This window comes from Aspergillus niger (genome assembly GCF_000002855.4).
Source record: "Aspergillus niger supercontig An12".
Lineage (NCBI taxonomy): Eukaryota > Fungi > Ascomycota > Eurotiomycetes > Eurotiales > Aspergillaceae > Aspergillus > Aspergillus niger.
This window is the reverse complement of record NT_166527.1, coordinates 385318-410918: the sequence shown is the minus strand read 5'-3', so window position 1 is coordinate 410918 and position 25601 is coordinate 385318. Positions and strand designations below refer to the sequence as shown.

The 25601-nt window shown below is 49.4% G+C and overlaps 9 protein-coding genes across 9 annotated transcripts, besides 2 other annotated features; 4 read left to right on the top strand and 5 right to left on the bottom strand.

Moving 5' to 3' along the window:
- Positions 1 to 456: 456 nt before the first annotated feature.
- On the bottom strand, positions 457 to 4078 carry An12g01500 (uncharacterized protein; the record flags this gene model as incomplete). Its single annotated transcript, XM_001395200.1, has 2 exons — positions 457 to 1392; positions 1442 to 4078. The coding sequence occupies 2 exons, from the start codon at positions 4076 to 4078 to the stop codon at positions 457 to 459; spliced, it is 3573 nt and encodes a 1190-aa protein (XP_001395237.1).
- A 507-nt stretch (positions 4079 to 4585) lies between these two features.
- Positions 4586 to 6174, top strand: An12g01490 (uncharacterized protein; the record flags this gene model as incomplete). Its single annotated transcript, XM_001395199.3, has 2 exons — positions 4586 to 4649; positions 4703 to 6174. The coding sequence occupies 2 exons, from the start codon at positions 4586 to 4588 to the stop codon at positions 6172 to 6174; spliced, it is 1536 nt and encodes a 511-aa protein (XP_001395236.1).
- A 378-nt stretch (positions 6175 to 6552) lies between these two features.
- On the top strand, positions 6553 to 9570 carry An12g01480 (uncharacterized protein; the record flags this gene model as incomplete). The annotated part of the gene is made up of 1 exon (XM_001395198.1): positions 6553 to 9570. One exon carries the CDS (start codon positions 6553 to 6555, stop codon positions 9568 to 9570), a length of 3018 nt encoding a protein of 1005 aa, XP_001395235.1.
- A 711-nt stretch (positions 9571 to 10281) lies between these two features.
- Positions 10282 to 11847, top strand: An12g01470 (uncharacterized protein; the record flags this gene model as incomplete). The annotated part of the gene is made up of 1 exon (XM_001395197.1): positions 10282 to 11847. One exon carries the CDS (start codon positions 10282 to 10284, stop codon positions 11845 to 11847), a length of 1566 nt encoding a protein of 521 aa, XP_001395234.1.
- A 1250-nt stretch (positions 11848 to 13097) lies between these two features.
- Positions 13098 to 14250, top strand: An12g01460 (uncharacterized protein; the record flags this gene model as incomplete). Its single annotated transcript, XM_001395196.1, has 5 exons — positions 13098 to 13243; positions 13307 to 13373; positions 13435 to 13922; positions 13977 to 14111; positions 14169 to 14250. 5 exons carry the CDS (start codon positions 13098 to 13100, stop codon positions 14248 to 14250), a joined length of 918 nt encoding a protein of 305 aa, XP_001395233.1.
- Positions 14251 to 15245: 995 nt separating this feature from the next.
- Positions 15246 to 15284: a sequence feature (Short protein (An12g01450, CAK48428.1) was converted to a misc_feature.).
- Positions 15285 to 15347: 63 nt separating this feature from the next.
- Positions 15348 to 15395: a sequence feature (Short protein (An12g01450, CAK48428.1) was converted to a misc_feature.).
- An 87-nt stretch (positions 15396 to 15482) lies between these two features.
- On the bottom strand, positions 15483 to 16965 carry An12g01440 (uncharacterized protein; the record flags this gene model as incomplete). The annotated part of the gene is made up of 5 exons (XM_059750692.1): positions 15483 to 15653; positions 15801 to 15990; positions 16266 to 16480; positions 16569 to 16668; positions 16754 to 16965. 5 exons carry the CDS (start codon positions 16963 to 16965, stop codon positions 15483 to 15485), a joined length of 888 nt encoding a protein of 295 aa, XP_059605511.1.
- A 277-nt stretch (positions 16966 to 17242) lies between these two features.
- An12g01430 (hypothetical protein) lies at positions 17243 to 18477 on the bottom strand (the record flags this gene model as incomplete). Its single annotated transcript, XM_059750691.1, has 5 exons — positions 17243 to 17320; positions 17398 to 17526; positions 17598 to 17667; positions 18012 to 18177; positions 18369 to 18477. The coding sequence occupies 5 exons, from the start codon at positions 18475 to 18477 to the stop codon at positions 17243 to 17245; spliced, it is 552 nt and encodes a 183-aa protein (XP_059605510.1).
- A 1039-nt stretch (positions 18478 to 19516) lies between these two features.
- On the bottom strand, positions 19517 to 20121 carry An12g01420 (uncharacterized protein; the record flags this gene model as incomplete). Its single annotated transcript, XM_059750690.1, has 4 exons — positions 19517 to 19656; positions 19709 to 19727; positions 19847 to 20068; positions 20119 to 20121. 4 exons carry the CDS (start codon positions 20119 to 20121, stop codon positions 19517 to 19519), a joined length of 384 nt encoding a protein of 127 aa, XP_059605509.1.
- Positions 20122 to 20334: 213 nt separating this feature from the next.
- Positions 20335 to 24404, bottom strand: An12g01410 (uncharacterized protein; the record flags this gene model as incomplete). Its single annotated transcript, XM_059750689.1, has 14 exons — positions 20335 to 20531; positions 20637 to 20735; positions 20778 to 20921; positions 21089 to 21180; positions 21364 to 21594; positions 21804 to 21883; positions 22213 to 22339; positions 22496 to 22604; positions 22653 to 22748; positions 22913 to 23091; positions 23261 to 23434; positions 23555 to 23612; positions 23949 to 24162; positions 24345 to 24404. 14 exons carry the CDS (start codon positions 24402 to 24404, stop codon positions 20335 to 20337), a joined length of 1860 nt encoding a protein of 619 aa, XP_059605508.1.
- Between the last annotated feature and the right edge of the window lie 1197 nt (positions 24405 to 25601).

Sequence of the window (25601 nt, the reverse complement as noted above, 5' to 3'; positions counted from 1 at the left end):
CTGGGAAGTGTAAATGTCCGGACTAGTCATGAAACCATGCAGTGTGGCAGTCAAGATATACACTTCATTCCTGGCAATGCTCTCTTAGGCACCCACCATGTTACATATCCTATGTCTTATGTTAAGCGGAAATGTTGACGCATGCAATAGCCACGAAGAGCTAAGCTCCATTGTATCAAACGACGAGGTATCTATACCAGAAACAGATGTAACACAAACTCCCAAACACCATACTGCAAAGTTTCAGATAATTACCCATCCTGCATTTGAAAAGCAAGCACCCAGCCAGTGTCCATCTCCAACCCGCCAGCCAAAATACAATGTCAAACAACCTGTCGTTCCTCAAATCGGCCAAATCCCAGGGTATCGGGTATCCCATAACGCCTGCCACAACCAAGCGAGACATAGCAGTATCCATGCACAATGCAAAACGAAAAAGGAGTCAAGCACGTGACACTAATTGAAGGGCTGGTTTCTAAGCCTTCTAGCGCTGGAAGGGGGAGGAACGTTTTCCGGACCCTCCATCATCCCAGCCATCTTCCTCGTCAGCTTCTTCTGCGAGAGCTTGGTATCAGTCGAGGTGAGATTGGAGCAGCGCCTTTTCGCAGGCGGTTGGTCGGTGTCCCCGGTTTCCGGTGTGGGGTCCATAGTAGTCCGAGGGGTTTCCGCGCCGGCAGTAGAGGACTTGCGGTCTCCAGCGCTAGATGCGCGCGGTTTTACGACGTTTGCATCGACTTCCCTAAGGCCCGTGTTGGAAGGAGTAACCGCGGTTTTGGGTGGTAAAGATCCTACCTCGTCCGAGGTGTCGTTAAAAACGAACCCTTTGGATGGGGGTGTTCCAGGAGAGCTGTCAAGGGTGGGGAGCTGATCTTCGCCGCTGAATGGCAGTGCTGTGAACTGTCTCGACGTTCTCATCCGGGTTTTCAAGCAATCATGGCCTTCTGTCCGGGGTAGGTCAGACGGATAGTCGTAGGCGCGTTTCCTGGGAGTCACGCCAGTGGAGACATAATCCTCGAAGGCTCGGTTCCTGATGTTCTCCCGAAGATCGGTCAACGGCTTCCGGACTTCATCCGAGAGTGGCATCGTCGACTCTTGCAGGTTGAGTTGTTGCTGGATCGCGCCCTCTTGTAGCTCGCTCAGACGGCCACCAAGCTCCATGAACTGCGTGTTCACAGAATCATAAGACTGGTGGACATTGGATGCCATGTTCTGCAGGCTGGAAATGTGGGCGTCACGGTAAAGGCCATTCTGGGAGCGAGCCTTGGCGACGAAATCGTCCAGTGCTTCCATTTGTTTACTCATGTTGTTCACCTGAGCATCAACAATACGGACCGTTTCTTCGTGAACAGACTCGGTTGCTTTTTGGATAGAAGCATTGCGTTGATCGAAGACCTAAATTATTAGTATGCGTGGGCACAAGTATCCAGAGAGCGAAACTTACTTCCCAGTCACTTTGCATCCTTGACCTGATGTCGTCTTTCGATGCAGTGACGTCCTTTGCAAACTGTTCCGACTTGAACACCCATTCGTCAACGTGGCGGTCATACTGAGCAGTGGCGTGTTCCAGGAAGTCGCCAGAAGATGTAAGTTCTGTGCGCATGGTCTCCACCCTACCCTTCAAGCGGCCAAACTGCCTCTGGCGGGACTCTTCAATCAATGCCTTCATTTGCGACATCAGAAGGTCACGCTCGGCTTCGGCATTGGCACTCTCTTCCTCAAGGGTCTGTGCCAAGTGGGAAGATGCCTTGCGGTTGGCCTCTACCGCCTTGGTGTTAGCCTCCTGGAGCTCCAATCGCAACTTGTTGATCTCTGCTTTTTGTCCATTGAGATGCGTGACCATATCCTCAAACACAGTCTTCAAATCCTTGCCAAGAGCACTGTAGGACGAATGAAGTTGAGCGTGAAACTCGGAGAACTCGCCAATAACCTCTTTTGATATGCGAGCGGCTGCAGCTGAGAGACCATTCAACCCTTCGCCAACCTTACGCTTGACTTCCTCACGTAGGTCCTTGATCTCTTCGAGGACTTCGTTCATCTCATCATGGGCGCCCGAGGTCTGAGAATTCGCCTCACGTTCCGCCTTTTCGAATAGGCCTGCCGAATGAAGTAATTGCGATTGGTTCGATTCAATGTTGCCGAGTTCACGTGTGACAAATTCGTTGATCTTCTCAGACATAGCTTCCACAAGCTCGGAATGTTGCTCCTGGAACGCCTCCACCTTGGAATCAATCACTGTAGTAACATTGGATACCTCCGCGGTAGACACCTGCCAGGCCCGCTTGTTGGTGGCATCGAGGTCAGTCTTGCGCTGTATCTTGGCATGCAGGCCACTGATGTCTTCCACTGTCGTATCCAAAGTAGACAAAAGACCTGCGCCAATATCACGAAGTTTCGCTTCTGTGTCCTCATGCGCTTTCCGCAGCATTTCCTCTTCCTCAAGCTGAGCCTTAGTATCCTTGAGAACAATTTCGGTCTGCTCAAGTACGTCGTTCGTATTAGCAAGAGCAGCACGTGTTTCTTCATTGTCCTTCTTCAGATCATTGAAATTGCTTGTGAGTGTGAAAAGTTCCTGAACCTTGTGTCGCAAGCTCGATTCCATGGACTCGATCTTTGCACGCTGTTCCTCATTGACGATCCTTCGTGATTCGCTTTCCATGTGCATCTCTTCCCAGGAATCAACGCTCATGTACACACCATTTCGGTGTCGCGTAGCGATAAGCTCTCCTTTCAGTTTTTCAATCTCTGCTGTGAATTCACGAATGAGCGTCTTCTTCGGCATTGTTGAGTTGATCTGCGGCTTGTTGCGGATATTCTTCGCCCTGAACGCATAATCCAAAGTGGAAATCGTTTCCTCCAGGTTACTGCGCGATGGTGAGACCGTAGCAATGATGCATGTCTTTGTTCGGCCTCCGAGAGAGTCTTGCAGCAGGCGGGTAAGCTTGGATTCCCGGTATGGGATATGGGCGCTCTTGTCGACCAAGGCGTTGATCACACGACCCAAAGTGAGCAAACTCTTGTTTATTAGACCAGCTTCGGTCGCACGCTTGTTTTCAGCACCGCTACGCTGGATATTCTCACTACCAGCCAAGTCGACCAAGTTCAGCTTTCCGGGGCTGATATACTCCTCGCCCGACTCTGTCGTTCGTTTCGTAAGGACGGTGATAGTGAAAACAGTGTGACTCCGGGAACTCAGGTCGTTACATTTGGTTGCCGCCACTTGCCGCTTGTGACTGCCCTCCTGGAGCAGCTTTATTCCAGCCGACGCAGAGTCGATGAATGTCTCCTCCATACCCTGTACAAGTGTGCTTCCATGGCCCTTTTTTGACTCGTTCTCATAGATCTTGAGTTTTGGGTTTTCCTCAGAGGAGAGCAGATCGCGAAGCTCTTCATTGTATAACTCGATGAAGGAACACTTCACAGTGCTCTCTGTTTCCTGAAGCTTGTGGAATAATGAGTAGAGCACACGCGGGATGATACCAGCATTGTCTGAGAGTATGCCCAGGGTATCCGTCATGTCGCCTGACATTGTGTAGGTCTTTCCGGTTCCTGTCTGTCCATAGGCGAAGATTGTGCAATTGTATCCAGCAAGCATTTCGTTAACAATGGGTAATACAACGTCTTCATACACAGTGACCTGATCGGCGGCTGCTGAGAAAACCTTGTCAAATGTGTAGGCCTTGTTGGCCAAGGCATTTGGGCCCATAGATAATTCAACGCATTTGCCTTTTACTCCCTCGGGAGTTGATACGACGACTCCGCTCTTCTCCTGGATTTCCCTGTCGTTGCGGCCGCGACATCTTACCACAACGTGAATACTGGTGTCTTCGTTGATTTCACGTTCAAAGTCTCTTTCTTTTCGCTTCGCAATAAGACTGGTGGTGGATGATTCGGTCGGCGATTTCACCACGCGCGAGCTACTAGGGGGCGCTTTCGCAGTAACTGCCGGAGAATTGGCTCTGGTCGAAGAGGGCACCACCGACCCCGCTCGTCGTGTCGATGGGCGTGTCGACGGGCGTGTAGTCGTTGTCGTCGTACGTCTTGTTGGCAGCCCAGAGGCAGGCCGTTGTGGGCCGGCCATAGTGGACTATAGAGTGAGAGTAACAAATCCCGTGCCGGTTAAGTGCAGTGAGTGTCAATGCTGCGCAATCTCAAATTAAATGGGCAACATAAGGCGATAAGGTGGCGGCGAATGTGTGGGATGTCGGATAAGGAGGTCGAGGTTTGGAGTATTTACCGATGTTGATGCGGGATTCTCAAAACGGAAAACGTAAACAAACCCACCACACCGCCCACGTGCCGGCCCCCGTCATTCCCCCCTCTCACATGATCGGTCCTATGCGTTCATCGCCTTCCCCCCACGGCTTCTCTCCTCCTGACTATCGCAACTCTTCCCAGACAGTGTTCAGTGTTCCGAAGCATCAGTTTGTCTTCAGCTTTGAGTGCTGCTCATTTGTAAAAATAAACTACGGGATGGTGCTTTGCCCATCCAGCATCCAGTACTCTTGACATATATATACTACCGACTGCTAATACCCACCGCCCTCTCAGTCGGCCGCCTCAGTATGAGAATCGGCCGTAATCCATCATGAGTTCCTCCAGACCTTCACCGCAGGCTCAGATCTACCCTGGGAAAGGGCTGGGATTCATAAGCATGTTGAGTCATTACACTTAGTTTTGGACATGGCTAATCGGTGTCGCATAGCTCTCGGAGCCTCCCTTCATAATGTCTTAAGCCGCGTCAAGGCCCATCCCCAGATATACCCCGCTATTGATATTGCATACTCCTCTGCAGAGCCCTTGAACAAGCCAGTAACCTTGCAACTTCCATCGAGCGGTCTTCGTCTACGTTTTGATGGACCCGACCAGCGGCTTCGCTTGATCGAGGTCTTGGACTTCTCCAAGATTGCACTTGTTTATAAGAACCAGGAAGTACTGAAAGGTGTGAAACCGGGGGAGCAGTCGGTGACACAGCAAGGCCCCAACTTTCGCCATGTCTACAACCGTCTCTTCGGGCCCTCCTATCCTGGAGAGTATATACCTCCGGATAGCCCTCAGTCGCCGTATGGCACCTACGTGCTATCGTACCCTGGAGTCGCATTCTCCTTCCCACTGCAGAACTCGGCATGGTCCGATCAGTGTGACTTTGTAGCATTGCTTTCCTCCTCAGCAGCCTTGCCAGCAACGTCTATGGCCATTTTTCAGGGCTCATCTTGGCCCGAATCTCGAAACAAACTATTCACACAGCAGCCGCAATTTCCGCGCTCGCCGGCATTGGCAAGTAAGAGCAGAGAATCTGTTCCAGACGAGATTGAGGAGTTTCTCATACTGGGTGGCGGCAAGATTGAAGTAGTGCGAAGATCGAGTCCATCTGCAGTCATCGCGCTGTCAGAAACCACTCCTCAGGATCTAGTTGCGGAGTTTGGGCCGCCTGATGCCATCTACCGTAAACATGATCGGAGAATAGCTATTCATCGAGCCGCCGGCCGTAGCGGTGGCGAGGACGCTCTTCACATGGGTTCTTCTCCAGGCAGAATAGATGTTACTGACATCGATCAATCTTCAAACAACAGTGTGTCCGATGACTCTGATGACGAGCTCTTCCAACCAAACGCAGCGGATCCTTCGTCACTACCGTCAGAATGCTTTTTCAACTACTTCCACCATGGCTTTGATGCGTTCATCTCCTATCCAACTACGCCTGGCCCCGCCTTTCCAGAATCTGACCAGAGAGACCCCACTCCACCGCCGCCTCATTCGCAGTTGGTCGTGACCAAAATTATTTTACATGGAAATGTGCCGGGTTCATATCCTTTCAATCGCCACCGCCGAAGCCGTTGGAGGATTGTTTTCAGTTCGCCTGATGATTTTGTTACTTCCGAGACTCGTTATGAAGAGGTTTCGGAGCGTCTCAGGTCAACCTGGAAAGGATCTTATGCAAGCCCTGCGGAGGAGCGGGCTCTACAACGGCCCATGGTTTTGAACCGAGGGTGGGGCGACAGCCCAGAGAGCAGCGTCGAATTTCTCGGCGGATGGGAAGAGAGCACCGGCAAAGGGCAGAGGACGGGCCACGAGGGGCATGACGGCGGACTAGGCAATACGGAGCTCTTCGGATTCCCTGGTCTGTTGTTCGAGGTGATGAAGAATGGCGCAGTGAGCTGCTTGACTATTTATTGACCTTGGTTTTCCCATTTCTCGGAAGGGCGGAGCGGAGTTTCGGGCTGTGTGTCTTCTGGCAAGCATCAGTATCACGAATATTGCATACATTGATAGAAATATTGTACTAATTTCAAGGCAACGTTGCTTATGAAGTCGCTTTTCGGGTTTACTATATGTGTATCTAATTTTGGCTGTGGTATCGAATAACCGTTCCTCATGCATCATACCATCTGTGATTGGTAGTGTGCGTAACTTACCGTAATACCAATACACGCATTTTACGGCGCATCGGAGATGGGTGGACATTATTTGAATCTCCGCTCCCCAACCAGTCACCTGCCACCCTCTCGCCCAATTCCCCCAACCTCAAACAGTGGGATATGATACAGCGGTAGTATGCCGGACCTGCCACGGACGCTCGCTCGGTCCTGGTCGTCGACGCTCAAGCTCCCGAAATCGACGTTCCCTGCACGCGTGACGCCGGCCGATCGGACAAAATACTTGCAGCGATGCACCGACGACCTCTACGCCTGGCAACAGCGTGAAAGACCAGCCAGCCAGCCGTTCGTCCTGCACGATGGACCACCATACGCAAACGGTGACCTTCACATCGGCCATGCCCTCAACAAAGTACTAAAAGACATCATTTGCCGTGTGCAGCTCGGTCTGGGAAAGCGGATTCGATACGTACCGGGATGGGACTGTCACGGCTTGCCGATAGAGCTGAAGGCTCTAGAAGCGCAAAAGGAACTACAGGGACAGGAACACAATCGACCCGTTAGCGCAGCGCTGGTACGCAAGGCTGCGCGCAAATTGGCTGATCGGACGGTCAAGGCGCAGATGAAGGGATTCCGGAGCTTCGCGGTCATGGCGGACTGGGAGAACCATTGGAAGACTATGGATAAGGCGTTTGAGAAGAGACAACTTGGCGTTTTTCGGGAAATGGTCGATAAGGGATTGATCTATCGGAGATTCAAGCCGGTTTACTGGTCGCCGTCTACTGGGACGGCACTGGCGGAGGCCGAGCTGGAATACAAGGAAGATCATGTTTCAACGGCTGCTTTGGTGAAATACCCTCTTGCTAGCATCCCGGAGCACCTGGCACAGGACCCTTTGCTTAAGGATAAGGAAATCAGCGCTGTTATTTGGACTACGACTCCCTGGACACTCCCGGCAAACGCGGCTATCTCGGTTCACCCGTCTTTGGATTACACGATTGTCGAATCAGATACGCAGGGTTATCTCCTCATTGCGCAATCTCGGCTGGAATACCTCGAGGGTATCCTGAAGGAGGATTTGTCGGTCATTGTGCCAGCTATTCCTGGCTCGAAGCTTGCTGATCAGACTACATACCGACCTCTGTTCAAGGGATCCGATGCGGAGCCGCAACCCATCATTGCTGCGGACTTCGTCACCGCCGACTCCGGATCAGGTCTCGTTCATTGCGCCCCAGGCCACGGTATGGAGGACTACGAAGCCTGCTTATCCCGAGGTATCCCCGCTTTCGCCCCCGTGGACGACAACGGCAAATTCACCGACAAGGCCATGCCCAGCGACCCGACAAGGCTCAGTGGAAAGAGCGTCCTGAGTGATGGAAACGCTGCTGTTCTCGAATACGTTGAATCCCAAGGCCTGCTGATCACAAAGCACCGCTACGAGCACAAATATCCCTACGACTGGCGGTCCAAGCTTCCCATCATCATCCGCGCCACAGAGCAATGGTTCGCCGACGTAGCCGACATCCGTGGCAGCGCCATGACAGCTCTCGAGGATGTCAACTTCGTGCCTACTGCCGGAAGACAGCGACTGGAGAACTTCGTCAAGAACCGCAGCGAATGGTGTATCTCGCGTCAACGCGCCTGGGGAGTCCCTATCCCGGCGCTTTACCACCGCGGTACAGGCGATGCTTTGCTTACCAAGGACAGTGTATCTCACATCATGAATGTCATCGAAGAGCGTGGCATTGACGCATGGTGGACAGACGACGCCAACGACGAGGCGTGGATCCCACCAGCTCTGCGAGACGCCTCTGGGCCCGGCTACAGACGCGGAACCGATACCATGGACGTGTGGTTCGACAGCGGCACCAGCTGGACCGAGATCGACCTTCCTTACCGTGACGGCGGATATCCCGCAGACGTCTACCTGGAGGGCACCGACCAACACAGAGGATGGTTCCAGTCCGGTCTCCTCACCTTCATTGCCCACCAGCTCGCGTCCGGACACACCGCATCCCCTCGCGCGCCCTTCAAGAACCTCGTCACCCATGGTTTTACCCTGGATGAGGAGGGACGCAAGATGAGCAAGTCGATCGGCAATGTGATCCAGCCAGAGTCAATCATGGATGGCACGCTCTTGCCACCCCTCAAGCCGAGAAAAGGCAAGGGGAAAAAGCAAGCCGAGAACCAGGCACCGGTCTACGACGCGCTTGGCCCGGATGCTCTGCGAATGTGGGTTGCAAGCAGCGACTACACGCGGGATGTCGTGATTGGCAAGCAAGTCCTTCAGACGGTCAACACCAGCTTGCACAAGTACCGTGTGACATTCAAGCTGCTGCTTGGTGCCTTGTCTGACTTCCGTCTGGAGGATCGTCTTCCCTATGATCAGCTGCAGCAAGTGGATCGCATCGCTCTGAAACATCTGTCTGACACCGTCTTGGCCTGCCAGAAGGCCTGCGAGAACTTTGAGTTTTACAAGGCTGTGAATGCCATTAACCGCTGGGCTAACCTTGAGTTTTCTGCATTCTACATGGAAGCTATCAAGGACCGTCTTTACACCTACGCTGAGAACAGCACCAGCAGAAGGGCTGCCCAGACGACCTTGTTCCACATCTACCACCACCTTCAAGAGGTGCTGGCTCCCATCACTCCGTTGTTGGTCGAGGAGACCTGGGAGCATACGCCCGAGGCCATCAAGACCCACTGCGAGCATCCGCTGAAACGGATTGTTTCCGCGCCCGCCTCTGAATGGCAGAACCAGGCTCTGGAAGCGGACTATCAGGATATTGTGGCCGTCAACTCCGTGGTCAAGGCGATTCAAGAAAAGGCCCGTGGCCAGAAGCAGATGGGCTCTTCCCTGCAATCGTTCGTCCACATCGTTCTTCCCCACGGCGCGACGAGCGAATCGGTCTTCGCGCGCCTCCAGTCCGAGCTGCCTGATGTGTTTGTTGTCTCGTCGGTCAGCCTCGGGGCGCACGAGGAGCCGATCCCGGAGGACATCCGCAATGCGGAGTGGCAGTACAGTGAGGAGTACGAGCTGCCGAGTGGCGGCAGAGGAACGGTACATGTATATACCCCGCAGGCGAGCAAGTGTCCGCGCTGCTGGCGTTATGTGGTGCCCGAGACAGAAGCAGCGGAAGAGACGGTGTGTGGGCGCTGCGAGGAGGTGGTGCAAGAGTTGGATGCATCGAGCTGAGTGGTCAGTTCCTTGTTAGCATTTGAATCGTACAAGCTAGTGCTGCATGTATATTATAATAGTAACAAATAGCATAGATCCGGGTTAGGTTCCCTGGCACGCCAGCATTAGCGGCATCTGTAATACATGGTAGGATCCCTGCGAAAATCGACCAAGCGACTGTCTGTCTGCTTGGCGGCACGGAACAGCTTGGGGCGTGGTGTAAACATAGTAAAAGTGCGTGGCCTGAGCGATGCCGGATTAAGACCCGTAGATTATATTATATATTGGGCCAACCGAAATCACTCATACAACCCGCCAAAGCCATCAGGAGATTATCTAGCTGTTAAGCCCTAGATATTGCCGTGCCAGAGCTCTTTATTATCACAAGGAGACACTGGCTTTTATATCTGGCCTGCCCTTGAGGTAGTTAGTAGACCAGATAGCATATCTAGCGCATCCAAGATACTACAATCTGCCTGTCTCATTACCTGGATGGCGCCATGCGATGACCATTCTGCCACACTAAGTATCAGCCGGTCTTTGTCTAGCGAAAATGTAATATCGGCTAAGAGACGCTAGTCTGTCTGCTGTAGAGTTAGTCTATCTGTATGTAGGGTTATCTTTTTCTTGGTGATAAAGCCTTGACTAGCGCCACTCGCGGTGGTTAAATAATCTTCCCAGCCTACACACTTATCAGCCTTGTATCAACGACCTCCTCCTATATCAGAAATGAAACTCGACCACCTCCCCGTGGAGCTAATTCTCCAAATTGTTCCCTTCCTAAAGAAACATGATTATGCGCAACTAGTGCTGGTTTGCAAGTCCTGGTACTCCCTATTCATCCCCCATCTATACCACCATGTTGTGCTTCCCTTGAACCATTACTGTGGTTTCGGATATGGTCACAAGCGCTATAGCAAGGATCTTCCTGTGCGTCGGTTCACCTTGGCTCTGCTTGAGAATCCAACCCTTGCTCCCTTGATCCACTTTCTGCAGCTTTATCCTAGTGATTGTGAGGGGAAATGGCAGAATCGGCCTCCGCTAAAGCCGGTGGCTGAAGAAAAATACCTCCCTTTCATGCTGCCCTATGGCGATGCTAAGCGCAAACATCGTCGCAAGTTCCATGCATGGCGCCGAGATCTTAGACACAGATCCGAGCGACAGGACTGGTATCGGAAATACCGATACGAAGATGCCTGGCTAGCCTTGCTCATGGTACAAGTCAAGAACCTCGAGACGTTCGCCATCCAATTACCCGAAGAGTGGGACCACATTGTTGACGAAGGAGAACCCCTACTCAAAAACTCTGTCCACTTTGAACGTGTCATTCAATGGGCTAGTAACCCGAAGCTGGGCATTCTCACGTACCTAAAGCACATTTCGTTGAGGGATGGCCCAGATTTCTGGGAATATCGGACTTCCGTAGGCGCAGTTCCCATGAACCGGCTGCTTCCTTATCTCCGGATTCCGTCACTGCGAAAGCTTTATGTGCATAATGTGTGTGATCGATCCCGATTCCACATGCCTAAAAGTTTGGTTCTTCCACTGACCCATCTGGATCTTATGGCAAATGATGATGACCTGCCTAATCTCCCCAGCCTGCTGGAAAGGTGCCCGAACCTGCAGTCATTCACCCTTGAAGTGGGCGACGGGACGGCGAATCATACTCACCAATACCTGAATCACTCGCGCCTATACCAGCCCTTGCGACGATCTCAATTGTCGTTGCGTTACCTGAACCTAATTTTCCTGAGCGACCGGACCTGGCAGGATGCCGAAATCCCAAGCCCTATCTTCTTCGGGAGCCTGACTGAGTTTCGTAATCTCCAGACCATCCATATGCGGTGGAGTAGCTTGTTGCCGTTTCTCGGGAGCGGTTCCTACGATCCCGAGAAATCTCTTCGGGAGCTGCTTCCTTGCTCTCTGCAATATCTCTTCATTCACGATTGCTTGATCCAATCCTCGTTGGCCTTGTGCAGGGAACTCGAAACCCTGGAGATACACTATTTCGAGGCCGTCCCTTTGCTCAAGGCGCTATATCTTGAGTATGCTGTTAGAGAGCAAGCACCAGGACAGGGGTGTATGAAGTGTGTTAGCGGTCATTGGTCCAACTATCGAATGATGGAAACAGACCCCGTCATCGATCGCCGTCTACTGGACTTGCAAGGGAAATTCCGTACGTTGGGCGTGGACTTCCGGATTATCGAACCAGGAGCCACGGCGAAACCTTTCCCTCTAGACGGTGCGATCAGGACGAAGTGGCCTTGGGAGACTTTTGATGGAGTTTTGATGTAGACATTTTGTTTTTTACCCTTCCGGAGATGTGGTATTTAGATGAAGCAAGGTATGGGTAAGCTGCGTCAGACATAACGATTAGTTTGTGAAGAAGAACATGCGTGATGCAATACCGGGGCACGAGTACCAGCAGTATTGGAATGAATATCGTCGCTTCTCCATGTGGTCATAACAATTCATGTTCAAATTGAAAGATGTGTATGGGTGTTGATGAACCAAACAATCGAAAGGGCATATCAAATGGGTAGCAGTAATCTGAAAGCTTTCAGGAAGCCGTGTTAATTAATTGTAAGGGGAATTTGTCGGAGGAAAAAGTGATGTTAGGAAGAGGATGTGGCAGTAACGGGGATCGTGCGGAAGCTGTGAGATCGGAGTTAGGAAGGCATGATACGCGCTAAGATCTACTTTGCTGGACATTATGCATATCACGGGATCGCATCTATTTTGAGGGCGTGAATTGGAACCAGTCAATGTAGAGTACTGTGTAGTCTAGACACGCAAGTCCAGCTCGTCTGATGGATGATTAGGTGATCTTCTTGGGGATCAAGGAATGACCATGTTAGCTTAGGGACTATACATGAGTAGCTACGTAGTGGAGTAGTAGTCCTCTTTTTCCAACCTTCTTTCTTTCAGTTGTTAGTTGCCTATTTTGTATTAACAATAGTATTCTACTATTATTGAATAGTAGTTGGGTTATATTCCAGTAATCTAGACATATCATTATCACTGAATCGACTGCAAAGCAGGTGGATGAAACCGGTGCCTTGTAGCTGAGTCATGACCGATCTGGGGATGGCGTCATTCCGCGGGGAGCGCAACGTCTCGGTGGAGCTCCAACCTTCCCATCTTCACCAAAGAGGCGACGCATTCGTATCATGCAACAACTTCTGACCAGCCAGCTTTTCAAGTTCCAGACAAACATGGACACGGCACCCATTCCTTCCCGGTTACACGGTTCCCCCTCAAGCCCGCGGTCGCATCCGCCGTGATTGGTTCTCCGCTGCTCTCCAAGCTCAATGACGACAACATCGAGGTCAGCATGACGCTGGTCGCTGGGGAACGGTGATTCCCAGTCGATGCTCCTCTTTGATTCACTGGATCATGGCCAGCCTGCATCTCGGCTCTCCCGGTTCCCGTTAAATACCCAGTCGATCCCCCTCATATACGCTGATTTCCCCCGCAATATCCTTTTGCGTCGGACTGTCTCTACACCATCTTCAGTGTCGATAGTTCTGTCGAAATCAAGCAACATGATCGAGTCCTTCATCAAGGCGACTCCAACTCTCCCTTGGCCTGAGCCATCGCCCACCTCGTCGGTGGCGCCCATTCCCACTGTCGTTCCCGGCAGTGATCCCATCTTCCAGGTGCTCCATGACACCGGGAAACGGACACTATGGTAAGACTGTTGCTGACGGAAATACGGAAATGTGACGAGTATAGCTAATGTCGAGTTACACAGGGTGGTTACTGTGCTCATGGGTATCTCCTCTCTCGTGTTCTACGTTCTAGGTGCTCGGGTCCCTATCGTAAGTTCTCAGCAGCTACCACTGAATCTTGGGAACGGTAACTAACTATACTCTTGACTAGACTAAACGCGTGTTCCACGTTCTCGTTGCTCTCGCCAGCACCATCTCCTTTATCATCTACCTCGCTCTGGCGACAGGACAAGGCATGGACTGGAAGCTCGACATCATCAAGGAGCACAACAAGCATGTCCCCAACACCACGCAGGAATACTACCGTCAAATTCTCTGGCTCCGCTATGTCCTTTGGTTCTTGACGGAGCCTTTGGGTCTCATCAGCTTGTCGCTGCTCTCCGGTCTGCCTGGCGCCCACCTACTCATCGCCATCGCGGCCGACTTTATCATGCTGGGCTCGGGCATTCTGGGCACCTATGCCGGCCATTCCTCGCGCAGATGGGTCTGGTTCACTATTAGCGCAATCGGATATCTTACAACAGTCTACCATATCAGTGTCCATGGAAGCCGGGCAGCGAGCAACAAGGATGTCCAGACCAAGCGGTTCTTCGGAACTCTGTCGGGCGTCATGTTGTTTGTCAAGCTCTTGTACCCAGTGTATGTTCCTTTGGCCCAAGAGGATCTGTTGAACAATGTACTAACATGGAATAGGGCCCTCGCTGCTGGAGCTTTGGCGCTGAAAATCAACGTTGATGTCGAGACCATCCTCTTTGCCATCTACGATATCTTCTCCCAGGGTATTCTCGGTTATTGGCTGCTCATTGCGCATGACGGCGCTCCTGGAATGTATGTACCAACCGCTCATTGGTTTGGAACCTAGCGTCAAACTAACCATCTCATCAGTACCCTCAACGTTGACGGATTTTGGTCCCACGGCCTGGGTAACGAGGGCGCTATTCGCATCAGCGAAGAAGACGGAGCATAAACAAGCCACTCCTGTTATCAGGTGCCTCAAGATTACATGGGTGGCGCGTCTTCGGTTATACATTGGTTTGGTCCACCAATCAATGTGCCAGTCGCTACAGTACTTACACATTCACCTTCCTTTCATCATTTCACTACCCTACTTTCACTCTTTAATGATCACGAAATGACATGACATGACACTTCCAGCATCATATGCAACCAGTATGACACTAATATGCCCCGAATACCACGAAGTGGAAAAGTTTCGGATACGCGTGGTGGCATTATTTACCTGAAGGATAATAATCGACCCGACTTCTGTCTGCAGAAACACTGTCTTTTGATTGATTGCACATTGTGTATAGTTGTCATTCTGATTTTCAGTCAGGACAAAATTGGGCGTTTGGAATTTATCTGCCTGTCTAACACACGTGTGTCTCTGTACGGTGTAGTTGGTTTACTTCCAAGTTTTAGTTTACTTCGGAAACGTATCCACAAGATCAGAATGTGATAACAAATAAACTTGATATCTCCTCTCTGACATAAAGCAAGAGAACATATAACAGTAGTTGCTCCTTGAAACAAAACTCCCTTCATCCAGCTTGGTAGGCTCTCTGTACCACCTTCTCCCCCTCCTTCCAACCACCACCACCACCATCATTATCGTCATCTGATCAATAAATGAAACCAGCAGGGATTATTCCTAGTTCTGGACCCATGCCTGGTCTGGACGGATATTAACGTATTGTCAATCTGCTCGGGTAGCCACCTAATCTGTGACTCCTTCATTCGTTTAGGTGACACTATTGGTAGTGACAACTATCAATCTGTTTTCCAACACAATAACTGCTATAGCTTACTAGCAGTCACAATTCAAAAACCCTCTCCGATACGTCACACTACTATACTACTATCATCAGCAAAAGTATAAAAAAGTACTAAACCACATCCGTCCAGCCTCTCTTCTACATCCTATGTGTCAACCTTGTCAGCAGTCGTGAGCTACAGCTCACCATGGTTCTATTTGTCCACTTTGGGAGATACAAGACCGTAGTAGGTAGCCTAGTCTATTATTAGAAATGGTGTGAGAAGTAGCATACTAGCTCATTCCTCCAGTTAGATACTCATGATGAGAAAACAATAGCTGATTTATCACCTATGTAGTTAAATTGCCTATAAACACTCAATCCCCAAAGTCAATCAGTGAGACATGCTCCTGCTAATTATAGCAGAATAGTTACAGGCTCTAGACTAAGACGGATAAAGTGTGCAGGAGAAGTAGAAGTGCTCTGTAAAAGACTTATATACAGCTATCAAGTAAGTACAAATGTACTGCGCCGCTTCCAGATTTGCCATTAAAGCATCCAAAACAGCCTCGTGGTCGTTGGTATCAACTTCACCTTCGAGATAAAGAAGCTTGCCCTTCCGTATGACCCACTAATTTGCTTCGATATGGTATTTTCCTGGATCCAGGACAGATGTAACGGAAGAAGACATATCCGTCAGCACACCCGGCAATGCCTTTTGGGTTGCTCAGTTGTTCAACGAAACTCGGAAAGAGTAAATCACACGGTAATCAAAGACCTGGACAATTTGAGACTGTCCAACACAGTTGGCTCGGCCAATCGCCTGCTCGCTAACTGCTCTGGTCAGGGCAACGCTGAAAATTTGTCCATCCCGACAGAACCTTTGTAGATTCAATCCAGCAGAGGTGACCAATGGATCGTAGTAGGCGTCTAAGTACACCTCGACCATCCACCTCGGCGAGGTATACACAATCAAGGCCAGTCAGTCAATGGACCTAGAATTTATCGATATGATTGACAACTTATATTGAGACAGTGACTTGTGGCTCTCAGTGGATACATGGCATTTAGGATACATAGATTATTAGTCGCAAAAGTGCCATGAAAGATCCGGGCCATAGATTGAACATACTCCTGTAGTTGCATTCTTGTAGTTCAGTCGGTAACGTTTCATCAGTCTTGAGTGTGCGGTTATATGTGGACATAAATCCGCTACTATAATTCAGACCCGCCACTCCTTTGATGATGGCTTCGACCATTAATGTGGTAGTAATTGTCGATTGCAGATTGCCCGTTCACTATAACGTCTGTCTTTGACTTCGCCCGACCATAAGCCGTCGAACTTCCATAGCGGCTTAATAGTTTTGCATTCTTGGGTTTCATGAGCTTGTTATAGCGTTCATAGGATTTCGAAGCGGTATGCAGAAGGATGTCCACAGTAAGCTAGCATAATACTCTTGAGTGGTTATGCGTAGGATGTATGATCACTGAACCCCTGTGAATTTGAGAGATAGATGAAACAAAACAGAACATCGTTGTTCTGGTATTTGGCTATTGCTTTTGACATTCCAGAGGAAATAGACCAGGTGTGTCCGAGCGTACCACGAGGCTTCCTCGATGGGCCTGTCTCCCTTATATATCGACTCTCCCTCCTGCATACATGGTGTCAAACATCCTTCGGTAATTCTCCTCCAAACTGGAATCCCCATCACCAACCTGACCGTTGCGGTCTGCAATATACTCTTCGAGGACTGGCTTCGTATTCTCATCTTCCAATCATAGGTTTCAGACTTGATCATTTGTCGCCAGTCCCAGCCCACCAGCCAGATGTCATAAACTATGCCTGGGGATAGGATTTCCAACTTTCGGGAAGTTCTTTTTACCCCATTGTCAGATTGAGCAGGATTTTGTCCTATACAACAGTCCATTATGACTCGTCTCGCGGGCCTTCTGTCACCACTTAATCTGGCACCACTAGGAGGTAGAGATCTTGAGTGAGATCATGGGCAGCCAGGGACGCTGAGTTAGGTCCAGGGGCGGCGGCGGATCTCTTTGAACCATATGGAAGCGAACAATAATTTCTCAATATACGTAAGACAGAAGGCCACAAGATCTCCTGGGTATGGAGCCATCTGATGTTGGATATATGTCACAGAATGGATGAGCCCCCTATTGGGACATTAGAGACTTGTTCTCTGTAGGTCATCAAGCTAAAGGGTGCCTATAGTCTTGTCCATTAGTAGGCGGATCTTGGTTCGTCAATCTTGGCGAGATAGTAGCAGCCTGCTACCAAGTTACAGTATCGTCTTTTAGAGGCACAGGGAGTATGTCAATATCTCATATGATAGTTTTATTAGAACCTCTGTAGTCTTGACCTGCAGCCCATATCGCAAATAAGCGCCTCCGCGCCCCTGCCCCCCTCTCAGCCCCCCTCCCGGAGGAGGGTGTGGTCTCAGGGTTATGAGACCGTCAGCCGCAATTTGGCGACCCTTTGAGCATTTCAGCCAAATCATGGGCGGCCACATGGAGAGTGCATTCCCATCTTCCTTCTCAGTTTTACTTGTCCTGCGTCAGATGACTGCGGACGTCGTTTCTTCATCTCGGGAGGTGTGTTCTCATCGGCATGTTGCCTGCCTCGGCGTTTCGTCCTTATGCTTTTGGTATAGTATTCGCGTCACGAAAGGCCCGGATCGAGGTGTGACTTTCTTCTCGAACGCTTCAAAAGCGTCGATCAATTCAGTGGGTATGTAGTATCGCTTGAGAACAAGATAAAGTCCGCAGATGTAGTGTTGAAAAGCTTGGATGAGATGGTGTAGGTGTAGCAGTTCTGGCTAACCCATAGATACTTTGATATGAAATCAGACTTTTAAGTCTTCTGGACTGGTCGCCCGCCCATCGGTCACTGCTGGATTTTCGGTAGAATCTAAAGCGTCTAGGTCGTATTTCCTTTGTGTGGTTTTATCTTTCGTGGTACCCTGTTCGTATCCTTTCTCCAGTTGGGCAACCAAAGAGAGCAGCTTCTAGCCGTGTATCGGGGTGGAACAACGCCGGCTTGTCTATAATCACATTGACGGTGTACCATAGCGTCATGAGGTCAGAGAATGTGGATGCTACTCCAGCTGTGCAGAGCGATGGAGAGCCTTCACAATCATTTCCGAATGATCACTGCCAGACCAAACGGGAAACGACATATATCATCGCGAGAAGGTTAATTTGGCCCCCTCATCCTCTGTCCTCTTGTCAGCCCAAGAAAAGTATCTCTACCTTATTCACCACATTGTCCTAAGTTTGAGCATATCCAATATTCCTGCAGCAATAGGCGGTTCATAACCATCCTCTTCTGCGGCAGATATTCGAATGATCACAGGGCTTGGGACTATACTTCGCGCATCGAGCACGCGGGGGAAGAGAGCTAAAGCTCGGCCTTGAAACATTGCCATTCTCAGCATCAGAAAATTGTATGGTCGAATAGTATGAGCTGAAGACTTGATGTTTACAGAGGGGTAAGTTCAATTGCGAAGACGCAAACTGCAGTCGTCCAAGTATTCTTTCTGGCGTACTGGAACTTCGCCGTCAAAAACGAGGCAGCGCCGGCCATCTCAGATCCAGCTGGACATATATACAAACATCTCGTTGGTCGATCGATGTGTGATGGGCTGTGGTCACCGCGGCAAAGGAGCTTCCAATGCGGATGATGGTCTCATTGGCGAGCATTCAACTCGCCGTCCCAGCATTCTTCACCGTATCAAACAGTCATCTATCAAAGAAAGTGTCAAAGGGTGTCGCTTTTATTATCCCAATCTTGGTAGAGTGGGCTTCATATCATTGTTGGGTACGCAGTGGATAGGATGAGTGGATCTTTTGAAATCCCAAACAGGAATATGAACAGTCTTTTAATATTTATAATGACGTTGTACCTATAACGACAGGCCTTTGGAGAGCAACTATCTGCTTGTCCTTCGTAGGAGGATTCCCGTCTTTTATCACCTGAATCTGCCCACTATCCTCGATTTATTGAGCAACAGATCAGACAGCGATTCCATTTCTCCCAGATCCCTGCAGCGGTAAAGATTTCACAAAGGCTCCACAGTCTATACGCAATCGGGCGTGTAAGGTTGCCTTTCGGGTGTTCCACCACATAGTCAGGGAATCTAACGCATTGCTCGCGCGTTGGAGTAAGCTAGACGGCCAACCGCGATGTCTGGTATCTTTTTGTACCCTTTGGGCTACATTGACAATTTGAAGTCGCCAAATTTGATGTCGAGAAGCTGAGAGCGAAAGACGCCTCCTTTCCCATAGCCTGTCCAATTTGTTGGTTGAGTCGTTATTAGGCACCGTCTTCTCCCGGTACAACCGCAACGTGCTCTTGATTCATCCGAAGAAACAACCGTAGAACCGCTTGAAATCTCCCGCACACTTGATCCATTATCATCCCGGTATCAGTAATATCGAGGCCATGGGCTCAAAGACCCAGAAAGTCTATCTTGTGTATAGCACAGCTATTGGTAGTGCATAGGTGTGTAACCATGCCACTTCCTCAGTGACTTCAGCTTTTTTAACGCAATTCTTTATTCTTCCTGCAGGTTCGATTCCTTGAAAGACCTCCTCTTCTGTTGGGCCTACAGTATATTAATATTCGAAGCAGAATCTGAACGGGATTGCGAAACTCACAATTGCAGGTAACGACATTCTTTTCACTATAGTATAATTGCACGAAGGCGCAGAGACAGGGCACATCTGAGTTCATCTTATAGCCTAAATGGGGATGCTCTTTGCTTCGGATCCCACGCGCGCAGGGAGAACATTTACCATCACCTCTGTCATGCGGCTCATTCCGACATTGCCGCGGTTGCTGTCAATGGTTAAACCCATGTCAGCAAACAGATTTGCCGAAGTGACGATCCAATCATATATACTGACTTTCGACTCCTTGCCTTGCATGGAGTCGGTGGTAGCTATTTTCGGGAGCTCTGTCTTCAAAAGACCGCCCTGCTTCGATAGTGCAAAGAGAGTCTGGCGGTACCTAACTACCTGGGCCATTTAAGGTGTGACTATTGTCACATCCTTTCCAGGATACCCACCATTTCGGTACCTCTCGATGACGAGTTTCAAAACCCACAGCCTGTTGCCGTAATTGTATCGAGAGTTTCGCTCCTTCTTTTCTACGGAACGAGGTATACCAGGGATTGCCGGGATTCTCTCTCCATCTTGTTCTCGGCAAGTTGTTCAAGGATATGCTGACAGCTTGCTCGACCTTGTGCTGTCTCATCGAGGGCTTGTAATATCTTGGGAACCAGTTATTCTAGCGGCCAAAGGGGACGCACCACGTGTGGGATCTCTTCCACGAAACTGGAGGTTACCCTCCTCTCGCCCAGGGAGGAAAAATCAAGGTTGTTGCCCACTGTCAACCATGGTCCAGACACGATGGAGTTTGCCTTGTCTGCTATCTTCCAATGTTGAGCTTTGGATCCACCGAAAGACACCGTTCCAAGGTCTAAACTAATCAAAGAAGACTGCTGCTGTTTTCTGTGACCGCTTCATTCTTCGTTGTCATCTCCTCCAACAAGTCCCTACCTGGAAATATCAGATGGTAGTTGACCTCTGTTGATTATAACACATGTTCCACGCATCGGGTTGCGGGGTAGAAGCCGAAAAACCCCAGTCACGAGGATAGCCTCGCGTAGTTGTGTACGAGTTCCTGACTTGACCACGCATTTTGATCATGTATCGATCACAGGACCAAGAACCAGCAGCGCTATCCAGCGCCACTCGCGACCCGACAGGGGCTGTAGCCCTGGATGTCCATTGCATCCATTCAACAGACCAGCAAACCAATCTTGTGGAGGTAGATACCCCAACCGAGCAATCACCCAGGCCACAAGCTCTGCTATTCCAAGAATATCCCATTAAGCCCGCGGACTTACTACTACCGTGAGTAGTATCCAGATTTCCCTGAGCATTTAGTATATAAGTAATGAGGGCTGGCAATGCTTTCTGGTTGCTGCCCCACTTAAACCACTTGCCCTAAGTGTCCTTGAAAAATGGCCAGACCCTGTATGTCCGGGTTTATAAGCCAGTAGATACTGCCTGTGCTCGCCATCACGATGCACTCCACATAGTAAATTGTAACGTAGAGATCATACCTGCAGGCCCATGACTTGTCAAGTTTACACTCGTGGTGCAATCAATTGCGGAAACCTTTTCCCTACCGTCGTGGTAACTTTATTTCGTCCGCCCTGGGCCGTCGTGGAGGAGAATTTAGCAGTGCTGTTGTGTTTCTCCCGTAGGCGAGGAGGCGGTTGAGGACCTTTTTGCTCCATGTATACCCGGCAAGGAGCGAAAATCTCAGTAGTTTTGCGATGTCAGGGACTGTAGGTTGTAGAGGATGAGACTGTCGTCGCAAGATATAATGATTGCCGAAGAGGATCGCTGTTTGGGATGCTGCCCAGGCGATCTCCAGCTCTTTTCTGAATGTCGATGTACTGATCGTGTCTGCTGCTACCATTAAGTGACCAAACTCATTCGTAATGCGGCATCTGCGGTAGTACGAGTTGTCTCTGATGTTGCATCCGAATGACGCAGTGTATTCTCATGCAGCCCGTTGAGGACCCCTTATGTTTCCTTCATATGTGTATCATAAAGTGGCTTGAATGCCCCCGGCTAAGTTCAAAACTCACAAGGGTCTTCATGCGTGCACGACCGCGATCAGTCCTGCAGGAAAAGACATGCCTCCTGTCGTATTGCATTGATCAGCAATTCCAAGTACTTAGCACGAGCGTTTGCGTCCCTAAGCTGGGGAGTCTTTCCTTTGTGAGCTTCTCCACCAGGGACTAGAAGCCATGATCCCTTTGATGGAGACATGTTCATCCGCTTTCATATTGCTATTTAGTATATATCGCATGGCAGCGGGCGACCGGATCCTCCTGCTATTTTTCGCCGGGTAACAGGGGCAGTGTATCCTGAGGCAGATTACCCGTTTTAATGGTCGACAATATCAAGAAGAGCCAAGTTGGAAAACTCCCGATGGAGTTGTCCGACATAGTATAGGATGTGTGCTTGGAAACTGGGTAGCAGACACCATAATAGCTAGCCTTCGGCTCTCATCTTGCTTGCCTTAAAAGCTTCCGGTCTGCCCATAAGAGGAAGAAAAGACGGTAGGGTGCCACTGCCTATACGTTCTTGAATCTTGTGTCCATATTGTACTGTCGACAAGTGCCTGGCTTCTCGCACGTAAAGTAGTAGAGGCTTACTGCGAGGTTTTCGCTATCGAGGCTGTTAGCATGCTTCTGGTTCAGCGTTGTTCTGCGAAAGGAGGCTCTGTCGCATTTAGAAGAGGGTCGCATTTTTTCCATGCCATGATGCACCACACAAAAATGACTTTCCTTCTATAATTCTGTTGCATAGAGTCTTCAGGGCTTGCGTACTATAGATCTCAGCTCTATGTCTGGCGAGATTCACTTAGTATGCAAGACATGTTTCTTCCTCAGTTGTCGGAGCTTCTCGAATGGCCGTTCATCCACTGTCCAAAGAACACTCGTTTGGACTACCGCGATATGGTGGACGCAGTCTGGCGGCTGTCACCAATCCCTAGCGACTGTGTAGCTAGAATATTAACGGGTTCCCTTCGCTCCCAGTCTCCCCAATGACAACGGGCCACGCAGATTCTGACCACCATGGCCCTCGTTTGGGAGACTTTGCTCGTCTTCCAAACCTGACTCGTTATATCGCCTGTGCGTTCATAATGTTTGATTTCCGGTCATAGGGCAGATGCTCTGTCTTCTCTCATTTGCGACTTTTGTCATTCTGGTACGTAAGTAGGACGTGGTAGAGATGGCCAACGGCACGCAGCTAGTCCACTTCATAGATCCTGCGGACGGTCATCAGAACTCCCACATGTATTTCGTAGTGGATTTTGAAAGGTAGGTCTATTCCCCGTGTCGAGATCGTCCACAATGTCGCGGTTGGCAGCCATGAGACGGTCGAGTACATCTTGGACTTCTCGTTTGTCTCTGACAGTATTCATCCCGAGCGCTTTCAGGGCCCAGCCTTCAAATCTGGGTGTATCAAGTTGGCAGTGCCGTGGAATGCTAAACTCATAGTGTCGATGTAACCCCAATCAATAGTGACACCGAGTCCGCAGCAGGGTAGACTTGCTAAAGGTAGATGTCAGTATCAGAAGGACTTTATAACTAAAAATTGCGGGTTTGGAAAGAAGACATTCACAGAATGCCGTTGTATTCCAACAATCGTTCATTGGCCCTAGGACCACACAAGAAGTCCATTCTTCCAACACCGACTTCAGGATTGTCACACAGATCCAGCGTCCAGTCTAGTTCGATAACCTTGTTGTTCTCAAACGTATTGCGTATTGCCGTGGCACTCTCTTTATCCACATAGCTGAAGATCTCTGAAACTTTGGTCACATGTCGGAGTATAGCTGCTCCATGAATCTTTCATATATAAATCCGCTTCAACCGCAAACGAGGAAAAAGCAATCACACCACCTTGCGATAGTACCTCTCCCCGGATTCCGCAAAGGTTTGCGGGATCACCCCCCTGTTTCTGTTCGAGTCACCTCGTACTATCAGCCAATGCCGGAATTCTTGCTGGTCTGCGCTTTCTTCTTTAACTCTCGAGAGTACATTTAATCTTGAAATGCGGGTGCTGGTCCCGGACATGTGAATAGCTTGTAATAATTGTCTTCACGAACCAGTATAGATAGAATATACATGCGGATGTTGTGCCTCAATGGTTGGCGACAGTAGTGATCATCATGATCGTAGGAGAGCGCATGATGATTCAATAGTATCAAGTATAGTATATGCATGACGTTTGATATGATGCCGGTAGAAGCAGAGAGACAGAATGAGTACGATTAGAGTACTGGATGGAAGTAGTGACAGAATCAGACCTGGTAGAAGGACCCAAAACAGCATGTTCTCCTGGATCGGTTCGAGTCTCTCTCGATTGATATGGTGTTCATACAGCACAGCTTCTATCTCCGGGTACTTGAGTAGCTCTGCGGTGCTCTCAGTCTCTGTCTGTAAGCAGTTCTGCCAGTCTAACTTAATCTTCCTAGCGAAACTGTGTGCACTCGGCGGCATGCTGCTGAAGTCGGCATTAGCCTTCATGGATCCCGCTAATTGGTCCAAATGGTCAAATTCATGTAGTATCAGGTTGGGTGGAGTTTACAGCCCACTCTGCCAGAGATTCTGATGCCCCTATGTATAGAAAGAGCAATTCTCAGCTGTTGTAGTATCACAGGTCAATCTTCTGGCGGGATGCAAAATGCTAGACCGCATGTTACCTCCCCGATAGCTGGGTTCTCTGCCAGCATTGGTTTGGCGAGGCAACAATAATAGGCCATTGGATATATATGCCATTGCACTTTCTCGATTGGCTGAAGTGGGTGCAGGGGAAGCAGCATCAACGGCTACTTGAGTGCTGGTTCGCATGCCAGTCCGTTCATGATCCTCGGATTATGTAGTAGTTTCTGTGGATTTTGACGGTTGATCTGTGTCGAGAGACGAAGTTTATTGGCGAGTAGTGTAAAGCCTCTTGCTTCGGCTATATAGACGATATTGATATTATTGATATGGTTTATGATACACGTTGAACTCAATAATTAATCAACATAGTCAAGAGTATAATACCGGACGGTTATAGACAAATATAAAAGAATCTGAGAGAAGATGTCCCAGTGACCGTGATGTATAGATATATAACAATTTTCTTGGTCTTTAGTAAAGGGGAAGATAGAGAAGAAAGAAAGCATTAGCAGGGAAATTTTCGCCTTTATATATCCATGGAGAACGGGAAGTTGCAGTGAAATCTACGGAATGTGCCGTGAATCATACAGCGTTGGGAAATGAATGAGGAAGGATTGTAGGTAATAGGGCACAGGTAATAGAAGCAGATTCCCAGCTAACCCTATACAAATCCATACTCTATTTCAAATCTTGCGGACTACTTCAACGCTGCAGTTAAAGCAATACGTGAATTTTCTTCCGTAGGGTGAGTAAGTGGTAGATTGGGTGAATCATGGGGGATGAATTGGATTGATGAAGCAATGAGAAAGTCTCGTACTATCTCTCTTTCAAATCAGAAACGTAGTACCTATTTATCCACGAGCTGTCCAGTTGATAGCTTTTACTGCTTTAGGGTAAACTATGTAATGTAGTATAGCACAGTGATCGTCTCCCAGACCGACCGACTGCTCATAAGTGGCTCTAGTATTGAAGAAAGCCATGCTTACATGTAAGGTACGCTATGTCTCTATGATCATCGCTCAATTAATGAAGGAATGCAGATTTTAGCTGGCTTGTCCTGGTGGGGAAAACACGGATTAGCCGCAAGCATGAATGCCTTCCATAGAACGGTTAAGACGTCAACATTGTACCATGTGGGTGTAGCTCGAGTCGTACATAGTTGGGTATTATTTCCTAAGTTTCTTTCATAGTTCATGGAGCTTTCGTTTTGCGTGGGTAGTCCTACTTTCTAAACATGCTATATGGGCATCTGCCAGCTAATGATCAGCTAATGTTGATAACCTTCATCTAACTAT